This window comes from Prionailurus viverrinus, chromosome A3, assembly GCF_022837055.1.
Source record: "Prionailurus viverrinus isolate Anna chromosome A3, UM_Priviv_1.0, whole genome shotgun sequence".
Classification (NCBI taxonomy): domain Eukaryota; kingdom Metazoa; phylum Chordata; class Mammalia; order Carnivora; family Felidae; genus Prionailurus; species Prionailurus viverrinus.
The window spans coordinates 59,348,367-59,374,098 of record NC_062563.1 but is presented as its reverse complement, the minus strand read 5'-3'; the positions used below and the strand labels follow the sequence as shown (position 1 = coordinate 59,374,098).

The window sequence follows — 25,732 nt, the reverse complement described above, 5'->3', positions numbered from 1 at the left end:
GATACACATCAGCATGTGAACGAACAAGAAAACTTCAAGAACTTTCTTAAAGGGTTATTAAACACTTAATCACACTGAGCATCCATTGAGTGATTGCTCTGTGCCCTTTGACCAGTAGCTCCTGGCTTCCTTCTCTTTTGGTTGAGCAAAGCACAGCCCTGAGGGGGTAGAGCCAGCTTTCAGTCCCAACCTCTAGGGTTCTCCCCACCTTGTCGTGACACAGGCCAGTGTGGTCTAGGCAGACTTGCCCTTCACCAGCAGTTTCAATATGGCGCATAGTAAGGGGCTTCAGAGGCCAGAGCCACAGCAGTCAGGGTGGCATTTATGCATGCATTCTCAGAAGCAGTACCTTCAAAGCAGGGACCTAAAGGATGCACAAAAGTTAGCCAGACAAAAGGAGCAGTGCACGATGTCCCAACCTCAGAGTGCAGCGTGGGAAAGAGCAAACCTGGTAGACTGGAAAGAAGGAAGTTTAGAGGGTGGGTAATACGCAGCCTCAGAAGTGAATGGGGAGGTTCAGACTTTGTCATGGGAGCATTTGGAAGCTGACTGACAGTATTTGATTTGTTTTGTATTGTTTTGTTTTGTCTTTAAGTAAGCTCTGCACCCAACATGGGGCTCAAACTCACAGCCCTGAGATCAAGAGTCACATGCTGTACGGCTTGAGCCAGCCAGGTGCCCTGCCGCTAGATAGATTTAAGCAAGGGGGTGACCTGATCTGATGATACAAGGCTCCTTCTGGCTGCTGATGGAGAATAAGTTGGACAGGAACAAAAGTTAATGTGGGAAGACCAGTTTGGTCAGTTCATTCCCCAGATAAGAGATGATGGTGATCTAGACTAGGGGTTGAGGCCATGGAAATAGAGAAGTGAGGAGATCTGAGAGAATTTGAGGGAGGAACGTCTCACAGCACTTGAACATCATTTGGATGTGAAGATGAGGGTGAGAAGGGGAGACGTTGAGAATGCCACCAAGGTGTCTGGGATGGGCAAGTGACCAATTGGCAATACCGGGCATCGGGACATTGAGCTCGAGGAAAGAGGAGATATGGGCGCAAAAGAATGAGGACATTAGGGATGCATGTGAATCTCAGGTTCTCAGGGGGCACACAACAGAGAGTTGCCTGGATATACAAATTTAAGAGTGTTTGCAGGTCATGTTTCAAAAATGTATGAAAGCATGAGTTTATCGAGGGAGACTAAGGCAGCAAGAGACGTGCCTGTCTTCTCTCTCTTTCTCCTCTGTGAGCTTCCACCTGCACTAGCCACTATGGGAACCACTAGCCATATGTGGCTATTTAAATTCCAATTAAAATCATTAAAATTAAATACAATTAAAAATTCAGTCTTCAGTCCTACCAGCCACATTTCAGTGTTCATAGCCATGTAGCTGGTGGCTCTTGTAAGGGACAGCACACATTATAGACCATTTCCATCTTCACAGACAGTTGTATTGGACAATGCTATATCTAGATTCTACATCTTATTCATTTTGTATGCACAGTGCCCAAGCACTCAGAAAAAAAGTGCAGTTCCTTCGATTGGAGGGATCTTAAGAAATAAACAGACATTCGGAAATGGGGGTCAGAAAAGGAACCCCACACATTCTTTACAACCTTTCACATGAGTGACAGGGCTCACACGGGGGCCCCAGCCAGAACACAGGAGTGCTGGTAGGTGGGGCTCCTCCAGGAAGAGTGGGACTGTCTGCATATTTGTCTAATTTAACTCTTACTTTTCTCATGGGCCCATGGGCAATACCATAGCACATTTGCATTGGAACAAGTGACACGTTCTAGATTATAATCCAGGATTACAGAGTGATGGAACTGAGAGTCTTTGTGGAAAATCAGATCTTGGACTTTTCATTTCAGAGATCAGTTCTAAATGGTCCTGAATGTCCAGGTTTTGGTTTTGCTTTTGTTTTTCATCTTCGTTGAGTGTGTACCTTTGTTCTTTATTTTCTTTTTCAGTCAGATGTCATGGATCAGAATTTGTTAAATTTTCTTCCAGAACAAGAACATTCAGAAGTTTATAAAATGCTCTCTTCCCATATGCTTGTGACAGATTCCCCCTCCCCAGAATACTTAAAATGTAAGTTTACCTTTACTGGTTTTACAAAATACAAAGATAAGAATTTTACTTTGGAAAGGAGGTTAGCATGAATTAAGAGAGGGAGAACTAATTTTAAGAACAGCTTTCCTTGTGACTCAGAGTATTTCCAAAGTCCTTAGAGGTATATTTTATTTGAAAGTTAAGGCTAAAACTAGAGTTTTATGTAGTAGTAGTATGTAGTAGAATCATATGACATTTAACTTCTCTGTGGAAAATTTGAAAGCATGGTGCTTAAGAATAAGAATTCATTTTGCCTGTAATACAAGTTCTTTTTTTTTTAACATGAGAGTCTTTTGGTAATCAACACTGCAAAAAATCAGGGAACAGTCGACTTGCTTATTTTAGAGGGCACTGTAAAGCTAGATGTATATAATAACCAAGTATCCAACTGAAAACTGAATAATTAGGTCAAAACGCCAAATTCTCCTCTCCCGAGGCTGTCATCTGGTTATTTCTATACGTTTCCAGTTTTTATGGATTTTTAAAGTTTTTCTCAAAATTGGCAACCTGGATGGAAAGGGCGGCCTTGGTGCCTGCTGAACCATGTACGTTGATGGAGGTAACGCAAGTGCCTCATGCTTGTGCAAGCCTTAGTCCATTTTCCATGAATAATTTGTCCTGTTGTATATCTGATTTTACTTCAAAGCATTGTGAAAAGATTAAATTAAAGAGAGCAGCTCTATATGAGCAGCTTTATTTTAATACACCATATGAAAACAACCAGAACTAATCAATGCCGACATAAGCAACCACAGACATCTGGGAGCAAATTAAGACTAATTGGGCCCAAGTACGGAATGCAAAAATATCCATATAGACTATGGGGGAAAACCCCCTATTCTGCAAAGGTTATAAAACCATGTCCAAAAGTCAGTCATAATGAGAGAAATGTCCTGGCCGTGTGTAGACTAAAGCCCATGAGTTACACAAAGATAAACTTGTTTAGTCTAGAATCTGTGTCATATTCATGTTCCTTTTTCTTTTTTTCCTTTAACGGCCCAGCTGACAACGATTTAGAGTTTTATTGCCATCTTCTCAGAGGCAGCTTGAACCCAAAGGAATTTCCAACTTATGAATACATAAAATTTGTAGGAAATTTTCGCTCTTACAACAATGGTAAGCTTTAATTGTCATATAATTGCGACAGTGTCTTTTATCATGCAAACGTGCACACGGGGGCATAAGAATCCCTGAGGGAGGAGGAGTGAGAATACGTGCTTTTCATATTTGCATTTGGATTTTCATGTTCCCAAGATGCGTTTTGTGCTCGTAAATGCTGTCTCCCGTTTGAGAAGAACGTACTCCCACACTTGTTTATGCCGGTGCACAAAGTCCCACTGAAATGCACTTTATTCATGTATTTATTTTCAGGCTGATGGAATAGTTCTGTACTGTGGGAAACAGCTTCTAGTTAATAAAGAACAGGCTCAGCCTACACACAGCCAAACAGGGCTTCACTGTGACATGAAGATCCATAACCTTGGTTTTTGCATTTTTAGTCTCCTTTTTCCAGAACTGCTGTGAGCATGCTCTCATGGGTCTGGCACATAGGTCTTCTGCTCACTCTGACCCTAATGCACGGAAAGTGGCCGTTTTATGAGGAGCCAGAAAAATCCACATTTGGATGGATTATGAAGCAGATTAGCCAAGTGTAAAATCTTACTCTCTGAAATTATCCAGATAACTAATGGTCCAAGCTCTGGTTGTACCTCTAAACTAGACTGACACCCTCAGTTTCCCTTTTGACCCTGGGAAAATGGGAAGGCAGGCCTGGTGGCGGAAATTCCGAAGTACAGTCCCCAGCCCACAGCCCCACTGTGGAGCCCAGCACAGAAAGGCCTGCCTTTTGTTTGCTTCACTCCTCAAACCTCAACACAAAACAAACCACTTTGAATGATCTGACATTTCATAAAACCACAAAGATGGGAAAAACAGAAGGAAGAGTTGACAGGGATGGGAGAGAGAGAGGGAAGGAAAGGAGAAAAATACCAAAGGAAAAGAGACAGGAAGATGAGGCACAGAAATGATGGGTGGGCAGGTGGAGACACCAGGGAGTTGATGGCTCCCCTGCTTGGGCAGCCTCTGGACCCATGATGGAGTCCATTTACCCACCAAATTAGACCCAGAGTTTCCGTTAGAATCTGCCAACATAATGGCCCCGAGTCCTAATGCTGAAGCTAACCAGGATCTTTCCTTCCTTCTCAAACAATCCTCTGTTGTATGTTGTTTGCATAAATATACATACTTTGTCTAAAAACCTGAACTAGATGCTAAACACTTTGGTCCTGCCAAAGTGATTTTCAAGCCTAACGTTCAGGGCCCGTGCCTGGATGATGGGCTCCTTGGCTAACTTGGGGCCCTTTGGGAACCTACCCAAACAGGGTTCCTAAGTGGTTGGAAGTGAAGACAGGTCAGCTTTCACAAGTGGGGCCCTAAATCTGGGTCAAACAGGATAAAGCCAAAGCCTGACCATGCCTAACCCAACTCATCTGAAAGGCTTTCCTAAACCTCAAGAGATGAATGTTTTATGAACCACACAAGTAAATGGTAGCTGGTTGGGCTGCCTAGCTCAAGAAATTGACCTATGAGACGCCTGGTAGAACACCCAGCATGATGCCAGCCCTGGTGCAGAGTTCACTGGGTGAGGCACCTTGTTAAAATGAAGATTCTAGTTCAGGAGATCTGAGGGTGGGGCTGGGATTGTACAATTGGAAAGAACCTTGGGGCTCTGATGAAAGGGGTCATGGACTTTGAGAAACACTACCCTATTGTGATACTAAATGCCATTCCATAGGAATCGTAATGGTACTCCTCACGTTAATGGTGCTCCTTCCTACAGCTTTATTCTTGAATTAATATAAGCAGTGGTTTGCAATTTGCTTAAAATGTGTGCTGTGGCCATCATGCCAGCTGCTGGAATAGCAGAACATCCCATGTGTCTGCGTGCGAGGAAGGGGAAGGCACCCTGGCCCCCCGGAGTGCCAAGACTGTGGAAATTCTGGGATGCTGCTCCCACGTGTCTCCATGACAACGGCGCACCGCTTAATTAAGGAACCGACCTGTGATTGGCTGCCGAGCAGCAGTCCCATCCTTTGTTCATTTACATTTCCACAACTCTCCCTTACTATGCTGCTGAATATCACTTTGAAGCTTCCTGTCGCTTATCACATTTTAAAGGGTTTCAAGGAAAGAGGCAGACTTCATTGTGAATACCTGGGGTTTTTTTTCCTAACCAGCAAAGCTTTATTTTTACTTCACGTTGAGACAGTGTTTGTTTGCCTGAAAGAATATGTGGAAATTATGTGTGATTTTTTTCTTTTTTTTTGGAAACTGTTACTGCTATAAACACACAGTATCGAAAAGTGGAAAATTTAAAGCCAAGAGTGCCAGAGTGTCTTTCCAGAGCCCGTTGAACAAACCAGAGTTAGGGGGGCTTTCCTGAGGCAAGAGTCTCCAAATGTAATTGTGGAAAACCTGAAATATCATTCTCACTTGGATGAAAATAGACCACAACAAATGTCAGAGGGAAATGAATTTCTAAGATGGAACCCTATGAAATCACCAACATTCAATTATTTTTTACCTATAAAACAGAGTTTAACATACAGTAAGAAATACTTCAAATTTGATTTTGTAGGTTTACTTCTTAATAAACATTGGACAATGGGTTAATCAAAATAGCTCACCTTAGGAGTGCTTCCTAACTCCCAGGTCCTGGGCCCAGTCTTTGCATTGATAATCTCATTGAATCCTCTCGCCAACCTTCAAAGTGGTACCATTGGCATCGTCGCATCTTAACAGAGAAGGAAACTGATGCACATAAGAATCAGAAGTGCACATTCTAACCCTGAACTCCTACCCTTAACCCCAGTGCTTTGCCATGTTGCAAAGCAAATCTATGTTGAAATTAAACATGTAGATGCAGCACACAGGCCTGTCCCTGCCACTGGGCATGCTGTTGGGACATGATGTCCGTCCCTATGCACATCAGATGTCCCGCACCCGTGAATCACGCTGTTTTAAGGATACCCAAGATTTGTTTGAAAACAAATGGGTTTATGCTCACAGATCTCTAAAGATGGGCACAACACACTGTGGAGGCCACACGGGGAAGCACCAGGGTAGGTCAAGAGGCAGGGCGAGTAGGAGATGTGGGCAGGAGCCTCCTAGTGTGGTTTCTGTAGAAAAGATTAAGTGAGGCAGCATAAACAGACTTCAGTTTGGTGGGTTTGAATAATTTTAGTAGGCTCTTGGGTAGAGGGGTTTGTCTCTAGTTCTCAGGGACCTGAGTGATTAGGGCAAGTGGATAGTAGCCCAGAGTGTCAGAGCCCCATAAAGGGTATGGTTGGGCTGTGAGCTCTAGATTGATTGGTTTGCCTATGAAAGCTGCACTGGAAGGTGAGTCGTACCCTATTTCTAGGAATTGACCAACCCTGAAAGCAGCAGTTTCTCCAAGGTCAGCAAGGCCCCAAATGTCAAAGCACCAAATACAGAGAGTACAAAATGTGGTTTGTACACAAGCCACCCCATGCAACTTCCCTGAGTCCCCAGGCATGGCACACCTTTCAAAGCAATATGTGTAGAAGAAAAATGACTGTGAACGTTGCTTTTATTTTAATAAAATCCCTGTGCGCACTTCAAAGAACTATGTAGGAAACCCTACCCTGGTCCGTTATCAGGGAAAGTCCTATCATTTCTGTAGGGCTGCTGAGTTTATGGAGCATTGCCTGGCACATTCTCTTTTGATACCTGTCAGGAAAATACGAGGCTCTCATTTTTATCATAATGGAGTGGAAAGGATGGTGACATTTACTGACCTGTGAGCTCTTTGCACCCCTTCCTGGGCCCATGCAGTCCATGCCTGGTATATAAGTAAGGCTCAACAAAAGTATGTTGGCCTAGACTGAGGCTCAGAGATCTTAGCCCTGGACGTACAGGTGGTAGGGGACAGAGGTCCAGCTCAGACCTGACTTTTGACTCACAGGAAAATGAGGCTTTTCCAAAACTGAGAGCCAATAATAGAGCTCTCCTTCACTGACCCCAAAGCCCACCCCAGAGATGGAGGGGTGGCTTCCAGGAGGGTTCCCACTACTTCTTTGGCCTTTAATCCGATGCAAAGATTAAATCCACTGTGGTACGTGCTGGGTAAACTGGCACATGTATAACTTATGGTGATTTGTGAATTGTGTGCACTGAAAGGTCACTGACCAGTGCATGGTCAGTGTATGGTCATCTTTGGCCTCCATTCTCTCCCCATTCTGTGTCCCCCACCCCCATTAAGTTCCTTCCCCACCTGGACTCCCTGGGTGCTCCCTGATGTCCTTATCCAGGCCCTTCACCCAGGTACCCCTGCCAGTAGTGTTTCTGACACACTCTCTTCCCTGCCTCTTGTTCATCTGATGAACCAATTTGCCTTGAGCCTGATAGAGGTGCGGGCTGTGACTCAAAACTCACATCTGTAGGTACCCTTGGGCCTTAAGCCAAAGGGCCCAAAGGGGAACATGTAGGCTTCAGGTCATGGAAGACAGGTGACATTGATCCAGAGAGGGCTTTTGGTGACCTTTAAATCCCATAGATGAAGACCCTCATCTGCTTGCCTGCTAACTCAGATAACTTCATCTGGCTCTGTCACCAGTATAAGTAGGTCGAGTTAGGAATTTGGGGTGTGGGGAGGCACAAAAGCCCCTTTGCCCTTGTTAATGAGATTAAACCCTCCAGTGGGACATTTCCGGATTCAGCAGCTGATTGTGCCATCTTACCCCTTTACCTCTGTACCCCCCTCCATGCACCATGGCTGCACAGACACAGCAACCATCGCCTAAATACTTCCACCAAATGGAATTTTCCTCTGCTTCAGTATTTGCACATCTCGGTCACTCCTTCGGACTTCATCATTTGGTACAGATGTTCTGGGGTTGGGGTGGGGAGGAGGTGAAGATGGGACTTCACATCTTTAACCTAGATTTTCAATAAACGTGAAGAAGTATGTGTCAGGAAATGGAACAAGAAAGTAGCTTTCCTAGAACTGTTTCACTTCAGGACAGTTTCTAACCAAGTCTGTGAAGAGCTTCCTGAGGGAATCTGAGCTGGAATACGGAACCACATGTCTCCTCCTCTTCCCATAAAAAGCCTACTGTCTGATCTTGGCCATGTGGCCAGGAGCACCAGAAATCACCACTGATGGCAACAGTCCCTGGTCTACCTCTGCTCTGCACATCATTTCCAGAAGAGGGGTGAAATGAAATTATTTTATTCGGGGCTATGTTTGTCCCATAACAGATGTTTAAAAATACCTCCAACAAATCCATCTTTTTTCCTTGTCCAGTTAACTAGAGGAGCCCCTGGGGCCTCTCCCAACCCCCCACCCAAGTCCCACAGCTCTGCCCACCACTCTTACTGGAGAGGAATCAGCCACGTGATTTTAAAAGACGTAATGAACAGTCTTTGCTTTCAGGGGTCCTAGTAAACAGGTTCCAGTTCCTGAAAGATAAGTTCATGCCAGGAAGAAGGCAATCCTCTATGTAAGCCCTTGCTCCTCCCCCAGACTTGGATTTAAATGTGCATCTGACTGAAATCCAGAAAGCAGTATTTCAAAAGTTGTTGGTGTGGTTCCAAATAGGTCACCCTCAGCAAACATTCCACTCTGGGCTTTCCAGAAACCACACACCAGAGTATAAAAGTTTCCCTGCCCTCATTTTACCTATTCGCCTCTAACCACACAACCAGATTTGAAATACTGGCAGAAATGGAGGCTTTTTAGCTTACAACACTTGATTCCGTATGTTCCGTGGGATTTCTGTAGGTTGCCTCCTTTTATGGCTTTAGGGGTTTTGTTTTTTGTTTTCCTGAACTGAACTGAGATTTCTCAGTTAGGGGAACAAATCCACCCCCACCAGATCTCACTGAGAATGGAGATGTGAGTTTAGCACAGGAAGGACAGCCTCGGGGAAGGAATGTCTCATCTATCTGTCACAGGCCCCCAAGAGCAAGAAGCAGAGTGTCCCCCCCCCCCAACATGGAAGTACCACATCTTTCTCCAGCAGAGGCCATTGCTGCCAGAGTAGATTGTGGAGGAAATAAGAATGCAATAAAGAACAAGGTGTTACCCAAGGTCATTGTCTTGCTTGAGCATCTAGAGCCCATATTAAAATGGAGCAGTGAGGAATGGTCACACAAACACATCTTCCTGCTTGTTCCAGCCTGGGAGCAGGGCACTTCCGTAGAGGTTGTCCAGGAATTGTGACAAAAAATGTGCACAAGACATCCAGATGGAGGACAGGGGGCAACATCCTGTACGAAGTCCACTTTCCTTAGGGGGAAAATCAGCTGGCCCTGTCCACAACAACTGTCTGGTGGATATCTTGTCAATGCCACTACAACCTCCTGCCCCCCCAAATACTCATTTTTATTAACAAACACCAAGGAAAAGAAGAAATATTTAAGTGAGACGTATATTTTCCCATCTGAGTTATTTTTTCAATCTCGCAAATTGCAAACCCTTAGCCTTCTTGTGTGGCTCTCAGCCTGTCTCCAGCCTCGTTCATTCTTATGCCAAACAGAACTGGCAGAAAGAAAGCAAAGAACCGGGGCGCCTGGGTGGCGCAGTCGGTTAAGCGTCCGACTTCAGCCAGGTCACGATCTCGCGGTCCGGGAGTTCGAGCCCCGCGTCAGGCTCTGGGCTGATGGCTCAGAGCCTGGAGCCTGTTTCCGATTCTGTGTCTCCCTCTCTCTCTGCCCCTCCCCCGTTCATGCTCTGTCTCTCTCTGTCCCAAAAATAAATAAACGTTGAAAAAAAAAAAAAAAATTTTAAAAAAAAGAAAGCAAAGAACCACGCCTTACCCCCAGCTAGTTAGGTGGTGCTCTGGGCCAGAAACCGGGGCAGGATTATTTTGCTGCTGCTATCCTAAGAACCGAGTAACCTGGCTATTCAGAACACATCGGGTAAAGCATACCGTACTGCTAAGAGAAAAAGGAAGCCTCTGAATATAGTGCTTAATTAGAGGGAGAGGATTTCTCGTGAATGTTCAGGAAATCACTTTTTCCTTAACATTCTGACACTGTAACCCAGACGTTTTGGACAGTTATCATAAATGAGATTTGAGAACGTTTTTCTTCTCTCAGCAAGCCTCCTCACTGATTGTTTCATGTCTTCCTGAACACCTTTCGGCTTTGATTTTTGTTTGTTCCAAGAAGTGCTGAGAAAGCTATTTGTCACTCTCCTTGCGGACTATTAGTGTGCTTTCCTACAGCTGTTGCAACTAATTTATCATAAGCAGGCCATCTCTGATCAGAATACTTAATTGTTTAGGCCTGATGACTGAACCAGTACTGAGGAACCATAGGTACATCTTTTTCCATTTCTTTCTACTCCTTTGCTATTAGCTAATGTTCACTATCCCCACCTCTGCTGCTTCCTCATTCTTTCCCACCCCTTTGCAAACATGTCTCATGCCACTGGAGACTTCCCTGCCCTTTCAGACATCCTTGTCTTCTTTCCATGACTGACTTGAGAGGTCACCTTTGAGATGGAAGCCAACCCCAGACACCAGGAGAGGCAGACTTTAATCACTCTTATTCTCTGGAGAACCTCAGGGCTCTCTTGTGTTCAGAATCCCTAGAGTGCAAGCCCAAGGCAGAGTTCTTCCAGGGTCTCTAAAATTTGAAATTGTGATGAAAGGTTCAGGAGCAAAGAAGGGCTTGATCACCCCCATGGACTGTTTTAATAGGAAGGCTAAACACAGAGCACCATCTTGAATGTTTCCGAGCTTGAGACCCATATGGGCACTTGTGTTGTTTTCACCGAGTGGCAACTGCGATATACTGATTTGCAGCAGACCTTGCCCAGGTCCTTCTGACCAGTGTAAATGCACCAGTAGGGCAGTGAGCCAGCCCAAGTGCCGGTGGGACCCCGGACCATGTTCTGTAGGCACCCTCCCACAGCAACCCAGCCCCCAGCAGCACCAGGCTGGGCTGCAGAAGGGGAGCCCCCGTGGGGTCTCGAGGCCTGTGTGTTTGTTGCAGGCTGGGATCAGAAGGTCTCTTCCCCAGCTAGATCTTAAGCTGTAGTTTTAGGGGTGAGATGGAAGGTCCTCTCATCAGAGACACATTCAGTAAACACATGTTGAGCACCTGCTGTGTATACAAGATGCCTGCTCAGTGTGGGAAACAGGGAACTACCAGATCCAGTTCCTACCACGGGGAAACCTGTCTCTTTAGCTTTGGGCAAGAGTAAGATCAATTTCAAGTAAGATGACCCTCAGGGCAAAAAATGTAGCAAGAAATCATTGCTTTTATCTGTGGCATGAATGCTGTGCGTGTGTGCGTGTTGTAGTGGTGGAAGAAAGAAGTGGGAAAGCAGGCAGAGATCTGATAAATAGGGCTGCGTCTGCATCAACTGGTTAATTCTTCCGAGAGGCTCAGGAAGCCAGTTGTAATTAGATATGTTTTTTCTATTACTTAAATTGAAACAACTAATTAAATCCTTAATTAATGTTTTTTAACTACCTTGGGATAAGAAGTGCCAGAGAAGTTATTCTAAGTGCTAAATATTACTCTGAAGTCCCAGGGAGCAGTTTGCTCATGTGTTGACTCTGGAATCTGTGAGGAGGCTCATGCTGTGAATAAAAGTCATTTGAATCGCGGTTGGCAAAATGTTTAAAGTATCTTCTTCCCCTTGACTTCCCCCAAGGTTATCCCGTTGGCCTCTGTTACAACTTTCATCCTTGATTCACCATCACCTTTGATCAAGCCCTCAGCTGCTTAAGGTTTTGGGGGAGAAAGCTCGTTTAGAAGAGGAGTTTGCTTGGTTCTGGGCCCCTCTGTAAAGTATCTAGTTTATCAAGTGCAGGCTATAAGCAATAATGAAATTTCCCCTGTGGGGTGCATTTTCATCTTTAAAACCTTAGAAGTTATAAAAGGAGTGATACACAACTGCATTGGGAGGCAGCCAGGCCAGCAGTAAGCTCTGCGGAACATTCACATAATTTCCGTGGTCTCTGCCCCTTGAAGAAATTATTAGGGGCTGGTGTTTCACTCCCCCACGCTCCTTCTGTCTCCCTGTCTTCCTCATGGTAAATCACCAAGGAAGGCACTTACTGACAGAATACATTAATTTGGTAGCCAGAAGGATCATTCCAGCAAGGCGCATGGTTTAGAGACAAATGAGAGAGACTTTCTCTAGAAATTTCCAGGAAGTCCTTTTGGAAGTTTGCTTCGAAGTCCTAGGTTTTCTGAAAGAGTAGGGAGAATTTTATTAGGTCTTTATTTGGCAGTCGATGTTTCTTAGATTCAAGCAGAGGGGGTATTTCACATCTGGGAGATTTTTTCATGTCTTTTTTTATTATGCAGATGTTCACATCTGCAGACCCTTCCCTTATGGGATTGCCTTCTCTCCCCTCAGTGAGTCCCTTGGCTCACCCTCCACATTAATCTACAATGGACTAAGCCAACTAATGACAGCTGTAAACTCCTCAGGGACCACTGTTTTCTACTTTGCCCCTTTATATTCATGTTTGGAAACATTTATATTAATATTTATGTGAATCAATTCAGAGAATATGTTTGGTAAAATGAATTTATTCATGTTAGTGGATAGAAGACCACATTATAGAATCACTTAGAAACCTACGAACATATAAAACAAAAATTATTGGAAAGCTAAAATCCAAAGAAAGTCTTGCAGATTTCATTTTAGAACGCATTTCATTTTCTGTTGCTTTATATGTTCTCAAATTGGAAAACACAACTATGTTTAAGTCTACAAGTTCAGAAATGTAGTTAGAATTCAGGATCTAGTTCAGGATATAATCAACTACATTTGAAAAAGAGAGAGGTAGTATAGATTATCTAGCATAATGATCCAAAACCCTAACTACATGGTAGTAAGTGTGGGGAGCTTTTAAAACCTCCAGTGCCTGGGCTTCACAGCCAGTCCCTGGATCAGCTGATCTGAGAATGGCGTCTGGGCATCTGGGAGGCCATGTAAAAGGTCCCAAGGAATCCGATGTGTAGCTGAGTTCAAGAATTCCATATACATAGTCCATTGACTTTTCTCGTACTTAACAGGGTTCTTTTTCCCACCCAGCATACTCCACCTGAAATAGCAGAATTGTTCCCTGGCCCAAAAGGTAAAGCAGTTCTCCCCAGTCACTGTGAAGTCATCTCCGTAGCTCCCAGGGAAGATGGCAGCTGGCACCAGCTGGCACCTCCCCGGAGGGTGTGTAGGGGCCTGTTCTCAGCCCTGTAGTGGGCACAAGCCCTGAGCAATCACCCGTCTGCCCTGTAAGAACTTTAGGCTTGGCGACGGAAGACCTGGTTAGAGTCCCTGCTCTGTTATTTCGATTCTGAGCCATCTTGGTTAATACATATAACCTTTCTGGGCCTCAGCTGCCTCATCTGTAGAATGAGGAAGGTCACACCTTCCCAGACTTGTGAGAATATGAGATACTCATGAATAGGTTTGTCACCTGTGCAGAGCTACAGAACTAGTGAGTTTGTGGGGGACACTGTGTACCCCTGGGGATCACCCTGGATCCTGAGGCCATCTCCTCAGTAGCACTGGCCAAACCCAGCATCAGCCTGGCTCCCGATGTGGAGTTTCAGGGCGGAAAGCCCTTGGATCCCAGGTGTGCTGTGCCAGAACCAGGGGTAGAAAGGGGGGGGTCAACAAATGCTGGGGGCCCATCGTATCAGAAACCATGTCTGACTAGGGAACACACCCCGAAGTGAGAATGCGGGCCCATACCGCAAAGCGAAGCTCTCTTCTCCCTTTGTCAAATGTTTTTCCCAGCACAACAGTCTGTGTGCCTGTAGGACCACTGGGAGCAGGAGGCAGGGTAGTCTGCTGGTACTTGGATTCCAACTCTATTGGGCTGTGAGCAGGTTACCTCACAGGCCACGCCTCCTGTTTCCTGTGCAGGGCCGATAATAGTAGCCCCTACCTCATGGAGGTGTCTGTTTTACGAATGAAGAGAGTGAATGTACGTGAAGCCCTGACTGACAGTGATGCCAGGTCGGGGTCGGCTGCTGTGCCACACAGGGCTAACCCATCTGCCTGTCTCCTCCGCCCCAGTGCCTAGCCCCTCTTGTAATGGCTTTGACGGCACCCTTTCAAGGCCCTGCCGGGTGCCGCTGGGAAAGGAGGTCTGCTTCATCGCCACAGTTCGTCTGGCAACACCACAGTTCTTAAAGGCAAGTACCTGGGAGAGCTCGTGTTGTGTGAAACTAGTACAACTGAGTCACATTTAGTTACAGCTCTCTAACCGTCTTTATGGGAAAGAATAAGATGGCAATGAAGTTGCCCCTGACTTTGAAAAGTTGAAATGTCTGCTTTCTGCACCTGTGAACTGCGCCGCATGCCCCTTGCCCTAACTCTGGTTTCCCAGGAGCTCTTTTGCTGGAAGGCAGCATCAGCTGCCCTTCAGCCTGCAGAGATGCTCATTGGTAACTCTGTAGATCCTCCTCCCTTTCATGCCAACGTTACTACCACTCAGGGCAGGCCGAGGTGAGGGCCAAGTGTCAAAACCCAGGGCTTGTCTGTATTCTCTCACCCGTGATTGCTTTAACATCCATGGCATGAATGCGGAGTTAAATTAGTCATTCAAATTCAGATGAAAAGCCATTTTCCACATGTTTACCACCCTTCCAGATAATGGGAAGGGAGTGGTGTGGCATTTTGGCTCTTAGGTATTTTTCCCCAGCTTGTGAAATAAATTTAGTATCAGCTAATACTGAAATTAGCTACAGATGATGAGTTTCAGCCCAACACAACTTGGAGACTTGCTCTAAATGATTTTAACTTCTGTTACCCACCATGCGTTCTTGAACCAACCTAGGGTGAGCATCTGGCACCCCAAGCAATATTTTTTTCCCTTCTAATACAGGAAATGTGCATAGTTGACGAACCTTTAGAGGAATTCACTTCAAGGCATAGCTTGGAATGGAAATTTTTATTTCTGGATCACAGGTTTGTGAAAAGAAAAACATATTTGGGTTGGGTCCTTTTCAAGTGTTTGTTTGCATGAGCCAGGCTCTCCTTGGGAGAGAAAAGTCGGGCCTTGTCCTTTCAAGGAGAAGGGCTTTCTGGCAGCAGGGAAAATCGTTCCCGGCCAAGAGCCAGGCGGCCTCCCTTCAACTGCAAGTGCACCATCCATGGGTATGATCCGTGTTTGGGCCAGAGCATCTCAGGAGAGCCAGGTGCCACATCCCAGGGACATCTTTGGGATACCCTCACCCCCATCCCACTCGGGACCCTCTCCAGTTCCCCGGAAGGCAGGGGCAGATGGGAGAGAACCTCCTCTCTTAATTTTCTCAACACCCTTTTGTCCCTTTAACTTCACCTTCTTTCTTTCTTCTGTAACATTTTTCACAGTTGAAGGCTGAGAACTCTCCCCTCCCTACCCTTTAAGTTTTTGTTAAGCTTTGGGACTGGACTGCCCCAATCGATAGCTGTTTTTAATTATTCGGTAAAGATAAAATGTATTATTATTTAATGCAGGTTATGCTAAGCAAACTGAATATATAAATGCCAAAAGGGTTGAGAGCTTTGGGAAACACAGCCTCTCTGGTTTTAACCATTGCAAAATTACTGTCCTGCCATCGTTCTTGAGAAATGAGGTCTCTGTGTTGATCATGAAACATGCAGACTGTACCCTCTGTGTTGAGGTGCCACCACGGTGAGTCTGGCAGGGGGACCTGCTTTCTGATGAATTATCCCCGTTGCTTGGCAGAGCCCCTCCGATCATAGGATACCTGCCTTTTGAAGTTTTGGGGACCTCAGGCTATGACTACTACCACATTGACGATCTGGAGCTCCTGGCCAGGTGCCATCAGCACTGTGAGTATCGCACACCCTGCCCCAGGGCCTGACGGCCCCCAGCACCCTCCACAGAGCCCCGGCAGCAGGACTCTTGGGCCCTGGAAGTCCACTTATTACTTGGTTTCTTTTTGAGGAGGAACACTTTGTTTCCTCGAAAATGATATACGAGTGTGGCAGAGGTCCCTGTGGTTTGAGTTTTTACCTGGAATTGACTTTGTTCCTCCTCCCACCCCCCAGCACCTTCCCAGTATCCTTTAGATAGGTAAGCTGTTTAATCTTACCTAAGAAAACAAGGTAAGTGATGATGGTCATTTTTTCTAAGCTATGCAGTACGTTATTTTAAGTTTATTTATTTATTTTGAGAGAGACAGAGATAAGAGTGCAAGCAGGGGAGGGGCAGAGAGGGGGAGGGGACAGAGGATCCGAAGCAGGCTCTACGCTCACAGCAAAGAGCCTGACATGGGGTTTGAACCCACGAACCGTGAGATTATGACCTGAGCCTAAGTCGGACGCTTAACAGACTGAGCCACCCAAGTGCCCTATGCAATACATTTCAAAGACAAACTATTGAACTCACATCACTGCTCATTGTAAGCAGACATATATTGGTCACAAGCTACAGGCCAGATACTGAGCGAGACCAAGCACATAAGGATGATCAGAATCTCCTTGCTGCTCTGCAGGAGCAAGGTCTAATGGATACTTATAGGATGCTGTCACTGCATTGGAGGGAACGTGTTCAGGATACTGGGGGTGCTCAGAGGAGGATTCCTCATCCAGCCAGGGGAGGGGACCGGGAAGGCTCTCTGCCACAGAAGAGGGCCACAGGCTGGGAGGTAGAGGAGGTACCCCATGTTGTGGGGTGGGCAGGGGATAGAGGGAGAATTACAAGCATATCTGGGTTCTCACTTAGCAAGAGGAGTCAAGAATTAACCATTTAAAGCCATATCTTCAGTGCCAAGTTCTAGCTTTAAACAGGAAAATTTTTAATCATAACAGATCCTGACACATAAATTGACCACCAACACTGTATTTTGATAGATGTCCTGTCTGTAGTATCCATTGTAACTTTCCCTTCTCTGCTGTTCTTGTCAAAAGAATAGGCTTAAGTTCCATCAGGATCCTCAGAACCTAAGGCTGATCTTTTTTTTTAATATTTATTTATTTATTGGGAGAGCACAAGCCGGGGGAGGGGCAGAGAGAGGGGAACAGCAGATCCAAAATGGGCTCTGAGCTGACAGGCTGGCAGCAGCGAGCCTGATGCAGGGCTTGAACTCATGAACCTTGAGACGTGACCTGAGCTGAAAACAACTGAACCACCCAGGTGCCCCTAAGGCTAATCTTTAAAACGTTAACCCTTTGCTCCTCAAAGTGTGGTCCTCAAACAGCAACAAGGACATCACACGGAGTTGGCTAGCCTTGTAGACTCTCAGGCATCCCCACCAGGCCTGTGGAATCAGAACGTCCATTTTTACAAGATCCCCAAGTGATTCATGGGCATGTGAAAGTTTGAGAAGCAGGGTTACCTCAAGCCTTGGCTGCTTCTGACTCTTCTAATGGAGCAAGGCCACCCTGGTTGTAGGATTACCTTCATCATCTGAAGGAGTTGCCCCAGGGCTCAGGCAAGATGTTCTCACTCTGTCCAGCCCATGCCCTTACTCAGCTGGGCTTCCTACGTCTTTGGAGATCACATTTTCCAAGGCAGTGGCTCCCTTTATAGCTTTGATTTCCTGGTTGTTATATCTATTAACTGTTTGCCAAAAGAGGTGCTAAATTCCAGCCACTGAGGCAATAAAGTCCAGATTGTTCTTCTTCCCTAGACCCACAGTCCAGCCTTCTGCCCTGTGCAGTCTAATATTGCAACAGCATCCATTCTGTTCTTGACACCCCCAGGGAAGCCCACCAACAGACTTGACCGCAGGGGACTCCACGCAGCCCTGCAGCACTGGGGCCTGAGGTGGAAGGCATCTGTAGCTGACTCTCTAATTTAGGACCGTGTAGACTAAGCATGAACTGCTGACTGACAGCCACAGAATCCAGCCAGAGGTTGCTGTCAGGTCTGTTTTGGGCCCAGATCCCCCCGTGTCTGGATCGTCTCTTCTGTACTCAGCTCCTGCAGCTCCAAAGACAGCTCCACCTCCAGCAGGAAAACCTGTGCCTCTTTTTAATTAAACTCCAGTTTGGGAATCTGCCCTTATCCGAGGCTCTCTCAAGCCTTTGAGCATCTGGGGAAGCCTGCAGATTGTTCTTCCATTATTTAAGAATTCATTATCGCTTACCATTATCTTGAGAGTCACTTAAAATACAGTGCACCTGGGGAAATAAACCGTGTTTGGCACTTTCTGGAAGCTTGTATTTTTAACAGTAACTTCTGGGGAAGAGATCATTTTTGTATTAACGTTTGCTACCCGCAGACCCCATTTTCTCCTAACAGTGATGCAGTTTGGTAAAGGGAAGTCCTGTTGCTACCGGTTCCTCACCAAAGGCCAGCAGTGGATTTGGCTGCAGACGCATTACTACATCACTTACCACCAGTGGAACTCCAAGCCCGAGTTCATCGTGTGCACGCACTCGGTCGTCAGGTGAGGGCTGGGGCTGGGAGGGCGGGCGAGCCCCTCACAGCTCACACAGAGCTCCTGCCGCCTCAGGAGTCCCAGCTTCTGGAGAGCCAGCAAGCCCCGGGCTTGAATTCCTCAGTTGGGGCCAGGCTGTGCTCTGCAGTTCACAGAAGAGTCTCCAGGTACACATCCCACTCATTCCCTCGACGCTGAAGGTTCAGTTAGGCCCCTCCGCAAGCCTCACACGCTCATTCAGGCTGCCAGGATGTTACTTACTGACTTACTGCTTCACTGACCTACTTGCATATTTTCCCCTCATCTCCATCCATCCCCCAGCCTTCCCTTGTCACCGTTTTGGGAAGAAAATTAAAATTTTGCCTCTAAATAACTCACAGACATAGTCCCCTTTATTGTTGATGCATTTAAAAAAAAAAAAAAAAACAACCCTGCTGGCAACTGAGGCAGTGTTGGGAATAGAGCCCGGCTGCCGGTGGGAGGGGGTTCCTGGTGGTTCCTGGTGGCCTCAGGGAACCCCCGGCCCAGTGCGGGTGAGGAGAGCTTTCAAGGGAGGCAGCATATCCAGCATTTCCTAGACGCAGGCTGTGTAGGGTCATAATTCCCAAAGGTGAAGGAGAAATGTCATTTGTGGGTTTTTTTTTCCCTGACTACAGAAATTGTAAGGACATAAGTCAGTTTTAAACTGGTTTGGAGAAGAGCATTTGAGCAGAGCAAAGAAAGAAAGGTTATATGTATTGTATGTCTGTATGCACGTATACGCGATAAGTAGATAGATAATGGATATATATAGAGAAAGATATATATGTATGCATACATATAGATACATACATACTGCATTTATATATATACATAAGAGATAAATGATTGATAGATAAAATGGATAGATACCATGCATATGTACATGCACACACGTGCATATATACAGTTAACAAGTAAATCTCCCTTCTTTTAGCAAGTGAGGAAAGAGGAGAAATGTTGGTCTTTCTTGCCAGTGACCCTGACCATCACACTGCATGCCACTCTTAGGAACTTGATCTTGGCTTCCCAGCCCACCCTTGGGCACTTCAGCAGCCAGTGATTTCCCATTACAGGCCAGTCCCACCCACCACCACCCAGCCTGGGCCTTCATCAGAGGGCCTTTTTGCCCCCACCAGCAGCATCTTGGTCTTCAGACTCCGCCCTTGACCCTGCTCTTCCTCTCCATCCTCCACCTCCCAAATCTTGGAAAGTAACCCTCACAGAGAGTAGGGAGTGAACTAGTGAGTAAATAAGGTAACAACATTCCAGAAGCCCAAGAGCCACTGTCACTGCCCAAGTCCCCTTGCCCAGCCTGCACCTCCACACATGAAGCAGAAGCCATGGCTGGGTCACTTTGGCCTTCACCATATTGAATTGATTAGCCCACGCTATTTTATTTTATGTTTTATTTTATTTTATTTTATTTTATTTTAAAGTTTATTTATTTATTTTGAGAGAGAACATGAACCGGGGTGGGGGGAGGGGCAGAGAGAGAAGGAGACAGAGGGTTCAAAACAGGCTCTGTAGTGATAGCAGCAAACTCGATGCAAGGTTTGAACTCAGGAACCATGAGATCATGACCTGAGCCAAAGTCTGACACTCAGCCAACTGAGCCACATAGGTGCCTCTTACCCACACTATTTTAAAAGTGGGTCCACAGATTAATTAATCAGTGCTCTGCATCTAGATCTAGATTTGTTTGAGAGAAAACTTTCAAAGGTTGTAATTATTTAAAAAGTCATGTGTCCCTTCTCTGTATGCACAGTCCAGACTGAGTAGGTTTTAGGAAAGGCTTCTGATTATTCAAAGGCCAAGTCTTATCCTGTAGATGAAAATATGTTTCTAAAGACAATGATGTTTGGAAGTTTCAGGGCATGGGGAGAAGGTAAGTAAAAGAGAAGGGAGTAAAAACATCCTGGAAAGGAAAATATTTTGAATGTCACATTAGTCGCTCTGGTGGAATTCAGGCACAGAATGAAACTCCTTCCTCAAACAAGTGACAAGACCAGCCTCTTTCGTGGCGATGATTGTGGGGTGGGTGTCATATAGGGTGCCTCGATGTACCACACAAGCCCTCTCTGTTGTTGCCATCTGAAATGTCCTACCTCCTGCTGTGGTCTCTTGATTTCCTGATCAGTTACGCGGATGTCCGGGTAGAAAGGAGGCAGGAGCTGGCTTTGGAAGACCCGCCACCCGAGGCCATCCACCCTTCAGCACTCAAGGTATGCTGATCCCCACCAGATATCTAAAGGCCAAGTTTGCCTAAGTAAGCATTCCCATGAGATGTTATAATAGAAAGAGTAATAGTTTTATTTGCTATGTTCCCAGTACTATCCAACACGTTTCTCAGGTATTCTCTTGTTTACCATCATGACGTTCCCGTGAAGCAGGCACTGTTACTGCCCTCGTCCTGCAGATGAGGCCCAGAAACACACAACACACAAAATTTAGCTAACGTACTGGAGGGCACTGAGGATTACAAGTCACAGAGCTGTATAAAACATACCCTCTGGACTCAAAGCATGATTTGGTGACTTTCCATCCTTACAGGAGTGGCTACAATAAGTCCACTTTGTATCTCTCCCACAGATAAAAAGCTGGGGGCTTATTCCATCATCCCATTGAGGTATGGAATAATTTAAGTGCCCCTGTCCTTCCCTCAGCCTAAGTGCCGGGTCCTCCACAAGTGCCCCTCACGGATACTGTCCGTGTCGTCGGCGGCAAGGTGCACTTTCTACTTCTGCATCTGAAGGTCTTGGTTAACAGCCATATTGGAGCCAGCTTCATGTCAGGGAGCTCTGCTTGTGTATTTCCCTTCACAAAGTCTTATCTCCTTCCCTGCTCCACACTCAGCTTTTAGGTACCCCCCCCCAACCAGGCTTTCCCCCTGTGTCAAACAACTAGGGAAGTGTGCAAGCAGACCAGAGCCCTGCTCCTCAAACGTCAACCTTCAAACAGACACAAATGTTGGGGAAAAAAGAGAGAAGGCAAGGAAGGGAGGGAGCATTGTATTTCATCAAAGCCAAGAAGCTAACCATTGTAAGATCCACCATTATTTATCTCCCACTAAGAAAGAGAAAATGCTGCCACCAGTCAATCTGTGAAACAAGGATTTCTTTTCATCAGTTGAAAGACACATCCCAATTTTAGAAATGTCAAAATGTAGGGGGGAAAGTGTCTCTTAAGAATTGGTGAAATGTGGTTCAAGTTTCAGGCTGCCCAGTGACCTAGAATCCAGAGACTTTGGCCAGAAGCTGCTGTGGCAGCAATGGTACAATGAAAGCATCTCTGGTCCACGAGAGCTGAGTTGGGAGGAAGGAGGAATAACCTTTAAGGACCAGAGAGCAGTCAGTGTCTTCAGCGAGCCTCCCCTGCTGGCACGCTGCATGGTGATATATTGTATGGTGATTCATCACCAGCACACTGATACAACACACCTGCCATTGTTTGTGGAAATGTTTATTATCCCGCTCTGTCATATAATGCATCATGTATCATGTCCAAGAACAGAATTAAGCTGCTCATAGGCAGGTGTTAGACACCCCATATATCACAGCTCACAAATGGGCATAATATGTATCATCCGCTCGGAAATTCATTATTGAAGTTTCAGATCCTTTGGGACTCCTAGAACCCAGTGGAACTTCTCATAAACATGCACGTATGTATAAGCACACCAATACAATCTCGGGCTGCCTCTTTTCAAGGAAAAGCTCCGGGACAATGCTTTTCAAACTATCAGTGGTAATGAACTATTGTTTTTTTAATTTCAAATCGGTCACTGACCGCTTTTGTAAAACGCTAATTCCCATGCTTGGATGTGATGTGCAGATATGTCAAATGGCTATAAAAGTCTTTTGGTGCTTCCTCTCATTTCCTGTACTTATTTCTCTGCTGACCAGGACCACACGATTTGCCAACAGCCCCGGGCCAGGGACCTCACTCTAAGGGGTGTATCTGGGGAGACTCTGTGACTAAGGAGCAGAGTCCCAAAGCTGACATTTTAGCACAGCAAATCCAGGCACATCCTGTAATTTGAGTTTGCACAAAGGACTGTAGGCCAATATCAGTCATTTCAGCCCTTCTTGGGCACATACACAGAATCCACCCTCACTGGAGCCATGACTCAAAAGACAGAATAGCCACATAGACTTGCACCCAGAGATTTAAGACCCAAGACCGTAGGACATAGAACGGCCTGTGCAGACAGCCTAGTGGATGCCAGGAATGTCACTGTCCTCCTCTGCCTGGGTAGGAGCATGGCTCAGGAGAGTAAGCATTATGTTTCTTCTTTAGCTTAAAAATTATCCTACCCCCTGTTTTCTCATGCTTATGACATGAAGCCATGCAGGATGGAAACATGGCTCCTGAGGGTTGGAAGGTCACAGTTGCTTTCTCATCACATCACACTTGAAGCAGGGGCATCCTGGGATCCAGGATTGGTTAGGATCCAGGAGCCAAAGGATAGGAGACCTTTGGCCTTTTGCCTGTTCTTCACTCCGGGGCCCTGAGACTGCAGAGGAGAGGCAGTGGGGAGACTGTGTGGGGCACATTCTGAAGGCTCCAAAGGCATTTGTTTCAATGGCATGTTAACAATCCGGTACCACCACCAACTTCATTTCTAGAACCTGCCTCTCCCCCTGCCCCCACTTCTGGGAAAGCCAAGAATCTGGGCAGTGAGGTGACAATTTTAAGAAAAAAAAGAAAATGCAACATCAGTTATGAATATCTAAAAAATCAAAATCCAAGGTGAGCAAGTGTAATAGATACTGCTTATATAAGGCCACAAGCCTCTCAAAGATGTCTGGATTAAATATATGTACAAATATTGTACCTGAATGTGTCTGGAATGATCTCCAAATTGTTTCAGTCTTTCTCCCTACACCCTCCAAAATTTTCCACATAGTTAGAGGAGAACTAAAGTCACATTCCTGTCATCTCGATACTGCAATGTGGACTCTGTGTGTTTCAGGACAAGGGCTCCAGCCTCGACCCTCAGCAGCACTTTAACGCACTTGACGCAGGCACCTTGGGCCTTAACACCAGTCATTCACCATCAGTGTCCTCCAGAAGCTCCCACAAATCCTCACACACGGCCATGTCAGAACCCGCCTGTGAGTGTGCTGCCACGGATGGCGAGGGGGTGGGCGCCCATGTGGGGCCAGGGTGGTGGGAGTATAGAGTCCCACAAAGGGTCCCAGGCCTGAGCAGAATCAGGGCAGTCTCCGCCTGCCAAGTGGAAGCTGCCTTCCGGTTCACACTGTTTCTTGCTTCCTTTCCCTCCGGCTTTCTGCCCTCCACCTCTCCACACTCCAGAACAGACATAAAGCAGGTGACACGCAGGCCGGATAGTCTGGCCAGGTTTTGGTGACCCTGGTAAGATGTAGGATCAGGCAGGTGGTTGAACCAGGTGGTGGACATGAAGCTCGGGGATGGTTTGCTCCCAGTGGGGGTCGGGTGCTGGCAGAACCCGAAGCTGTGGCTCTTGCAACAGTTTCCATTCATGCTGGACTTTTTTTTTTATCAGACATTCGACCCAAGCCCTTGTTTCAGGCATACTAGAGTCGTTGCTCCCCTCTTTTGATAAGAAAGCTGTTAAGGATGCATGAATCAGGAAGGTGATCAGTTGCTTTCTTACAGCTGCCCCAAGCAAGCTGATGGCAGAGGCCAGCACCACGGCTTTGCCGAGACCAGCCACCCTGCCCCAAGAGCTCCCCGTGCCAGGGCTCAGCCAGGCAGCCACAATGCCGGTATGTATGTGACCTTAAACTCCTTCTCGACCAGAAGTGCCACAGCGTGGCAGGGCTGACAACACCGTAGGACAGCATTACTGCATCTTCCCAGAGAAGCAGTTGTACTTGGAGATTAAGAGTACGGCGTGGCAGGCAGGGGTGGGAAGCTAGGTAATTGAATTGGCAAGTGATCTGAAACATTTTTATTCCAAAATTAACATGGATGTGTATTCAAGGAATGCAAAATGCAAATGAATTTTAAAGATTAAGCTGAAAAACCTCAAACCAGGGGTCACATCCCCAGAGTCTCTGAGGGTACACAGGATCCTTCCATCTGATGTTCCGTTTCCCTCCAGGGAAAATGTTCAAGAAGTCAGTGCCAACAAAAATCTATCTCTGCATACATCAGGCAGTGTCCCTGACACACACCAGACCTCCCCAGAAGGTCAGGGAGTGAGTGGCCTTTTAGAAAGCATGCTGGCTGTATGCAAAATCACTGATGCACACAATACTCCAGTTATCTCCTGCCTTGTAAGACACCAAACTTAGCGACGTAAAGCAACAGTCATTTCTCACATTCGCGGGATTCAGGAAGGGCACAGCAGGGCTGACTCCTCTCTGCTGCCTCATGTCAGAGGCCTCACCGACTGGACCTGGGGAATCCACACCCCAGGGGTGTCTGCGCTCATGTCTGGTACGTGGGGTGGGCCGGGCTACCCTGAGACCATCCACCCTCCACTTGCCTGGGCCCCTTCTTGCCTGGGCCCAACTTGTAGGCTTCTCCCAGCATGGCGACTAGGTTCCAAGAAGAAATGTCTGGAGATGGAGCTTTCTGTGAGAGCCAGGCAGAAGCTACATGGCTTTCTGTGACCTAGCCTTGGAAGTCCCACAGTGTCACCTCTGACATCCTTCTTGATCAGAGCAGCCCCAGCTCACCCACAGAGATCGACATAGACTCCAACCTCAGGATGGGAGAAGTGTCCAAGAATGTCAGGGGCCACATCCAGGTAGTTGCCAGAAACCCCCTACCCAACCCTCGCTGACATTTTGGAAATGGGAGTGAACGTGCCAGCTTCTGCTTGCGGTCTCCAGGAAAATCATGCAGGCCCTCCTTGAAAAGCTGGAGTGACGTGTTTCATTTTCAAATCGCACAAGACAAAGACCACTTTCTTTTTCTCCAGCCACCTTCCAAAAATACTTCCAAGCCATGAATGCCATTCTTCCGATACTTGGCAGTCCAGTAGAACTGCTTTCTGCCACTGATGGGGGTGCAGTTCTGGTTCCTCTCCACTGTGTGAGGGATTCGATCCGAGGAGACCAAACCAGGCTCCAGGCAGTCCTTGTGCTGGGGATTCCTCACTCAAAACAAGGTCTCCTGTGGTCACTTCCTCCCAATGTTGTCCTGCGTGACACTTCCCATTTGGGCTTCTCTTTATGGTCTCTAGGGCCTGAGGGACAGTTTGGGAGTAACTTCAG

At 46.4% G+C, this 25,732-nt stretch overlaps 1 protein-coding gene across 3 annotated transcripts in view; it reads left to right on the top strand.

Annotated features, from left to right (window-relative positions):
- NPAS2 (neuronal PAS domain protein 2) overlaps window positions 1-25,732 on the top strand; it is a 158,702-nt gene that overhangs the window by 114,578 nt on the left and 18,392 nt on the right. For all 3 annotated transcript variants that reach the window (XM_047852355.1, XM_047852354.1, XM_047852356.1), the window contains 9 exons: window positions 1,973-2,093; window positions 3,117-3,230; window positions 14,185-14,303; window positions 14,996-15,078; window positions 15,842-15,948; window positions 18,365-18,512; window positions 20,662-20,746; window positions 23,497-23,638; window positions 24,165-24,274. In XM_047852355.1, the coding sequence (XP_047708311.1) occupies window positions 1,973-2,093; window positions 3,117-3,230; window positions 14,185-14,303; window positions 14,996-15,078; window positions 15,842-15,948; window positions 18,365-18,512; window positions 20,662-20,746; window positions 23,497-23,638; window positions 24,165-24,274 (1,029 nt within the window). The remainder of the gene's footprint in view (window positions 1-1,972; window positions 2,094-3,116; window positions 3,231-14,184; window positions 14,304-14,995; window positions 15,079-15,841; window positions 15,949-18,364; window positions 18,513-20,661; window positions 20,747-23,496; window positions 23,639-24,164; window positions 24,275-25,732) is intronic.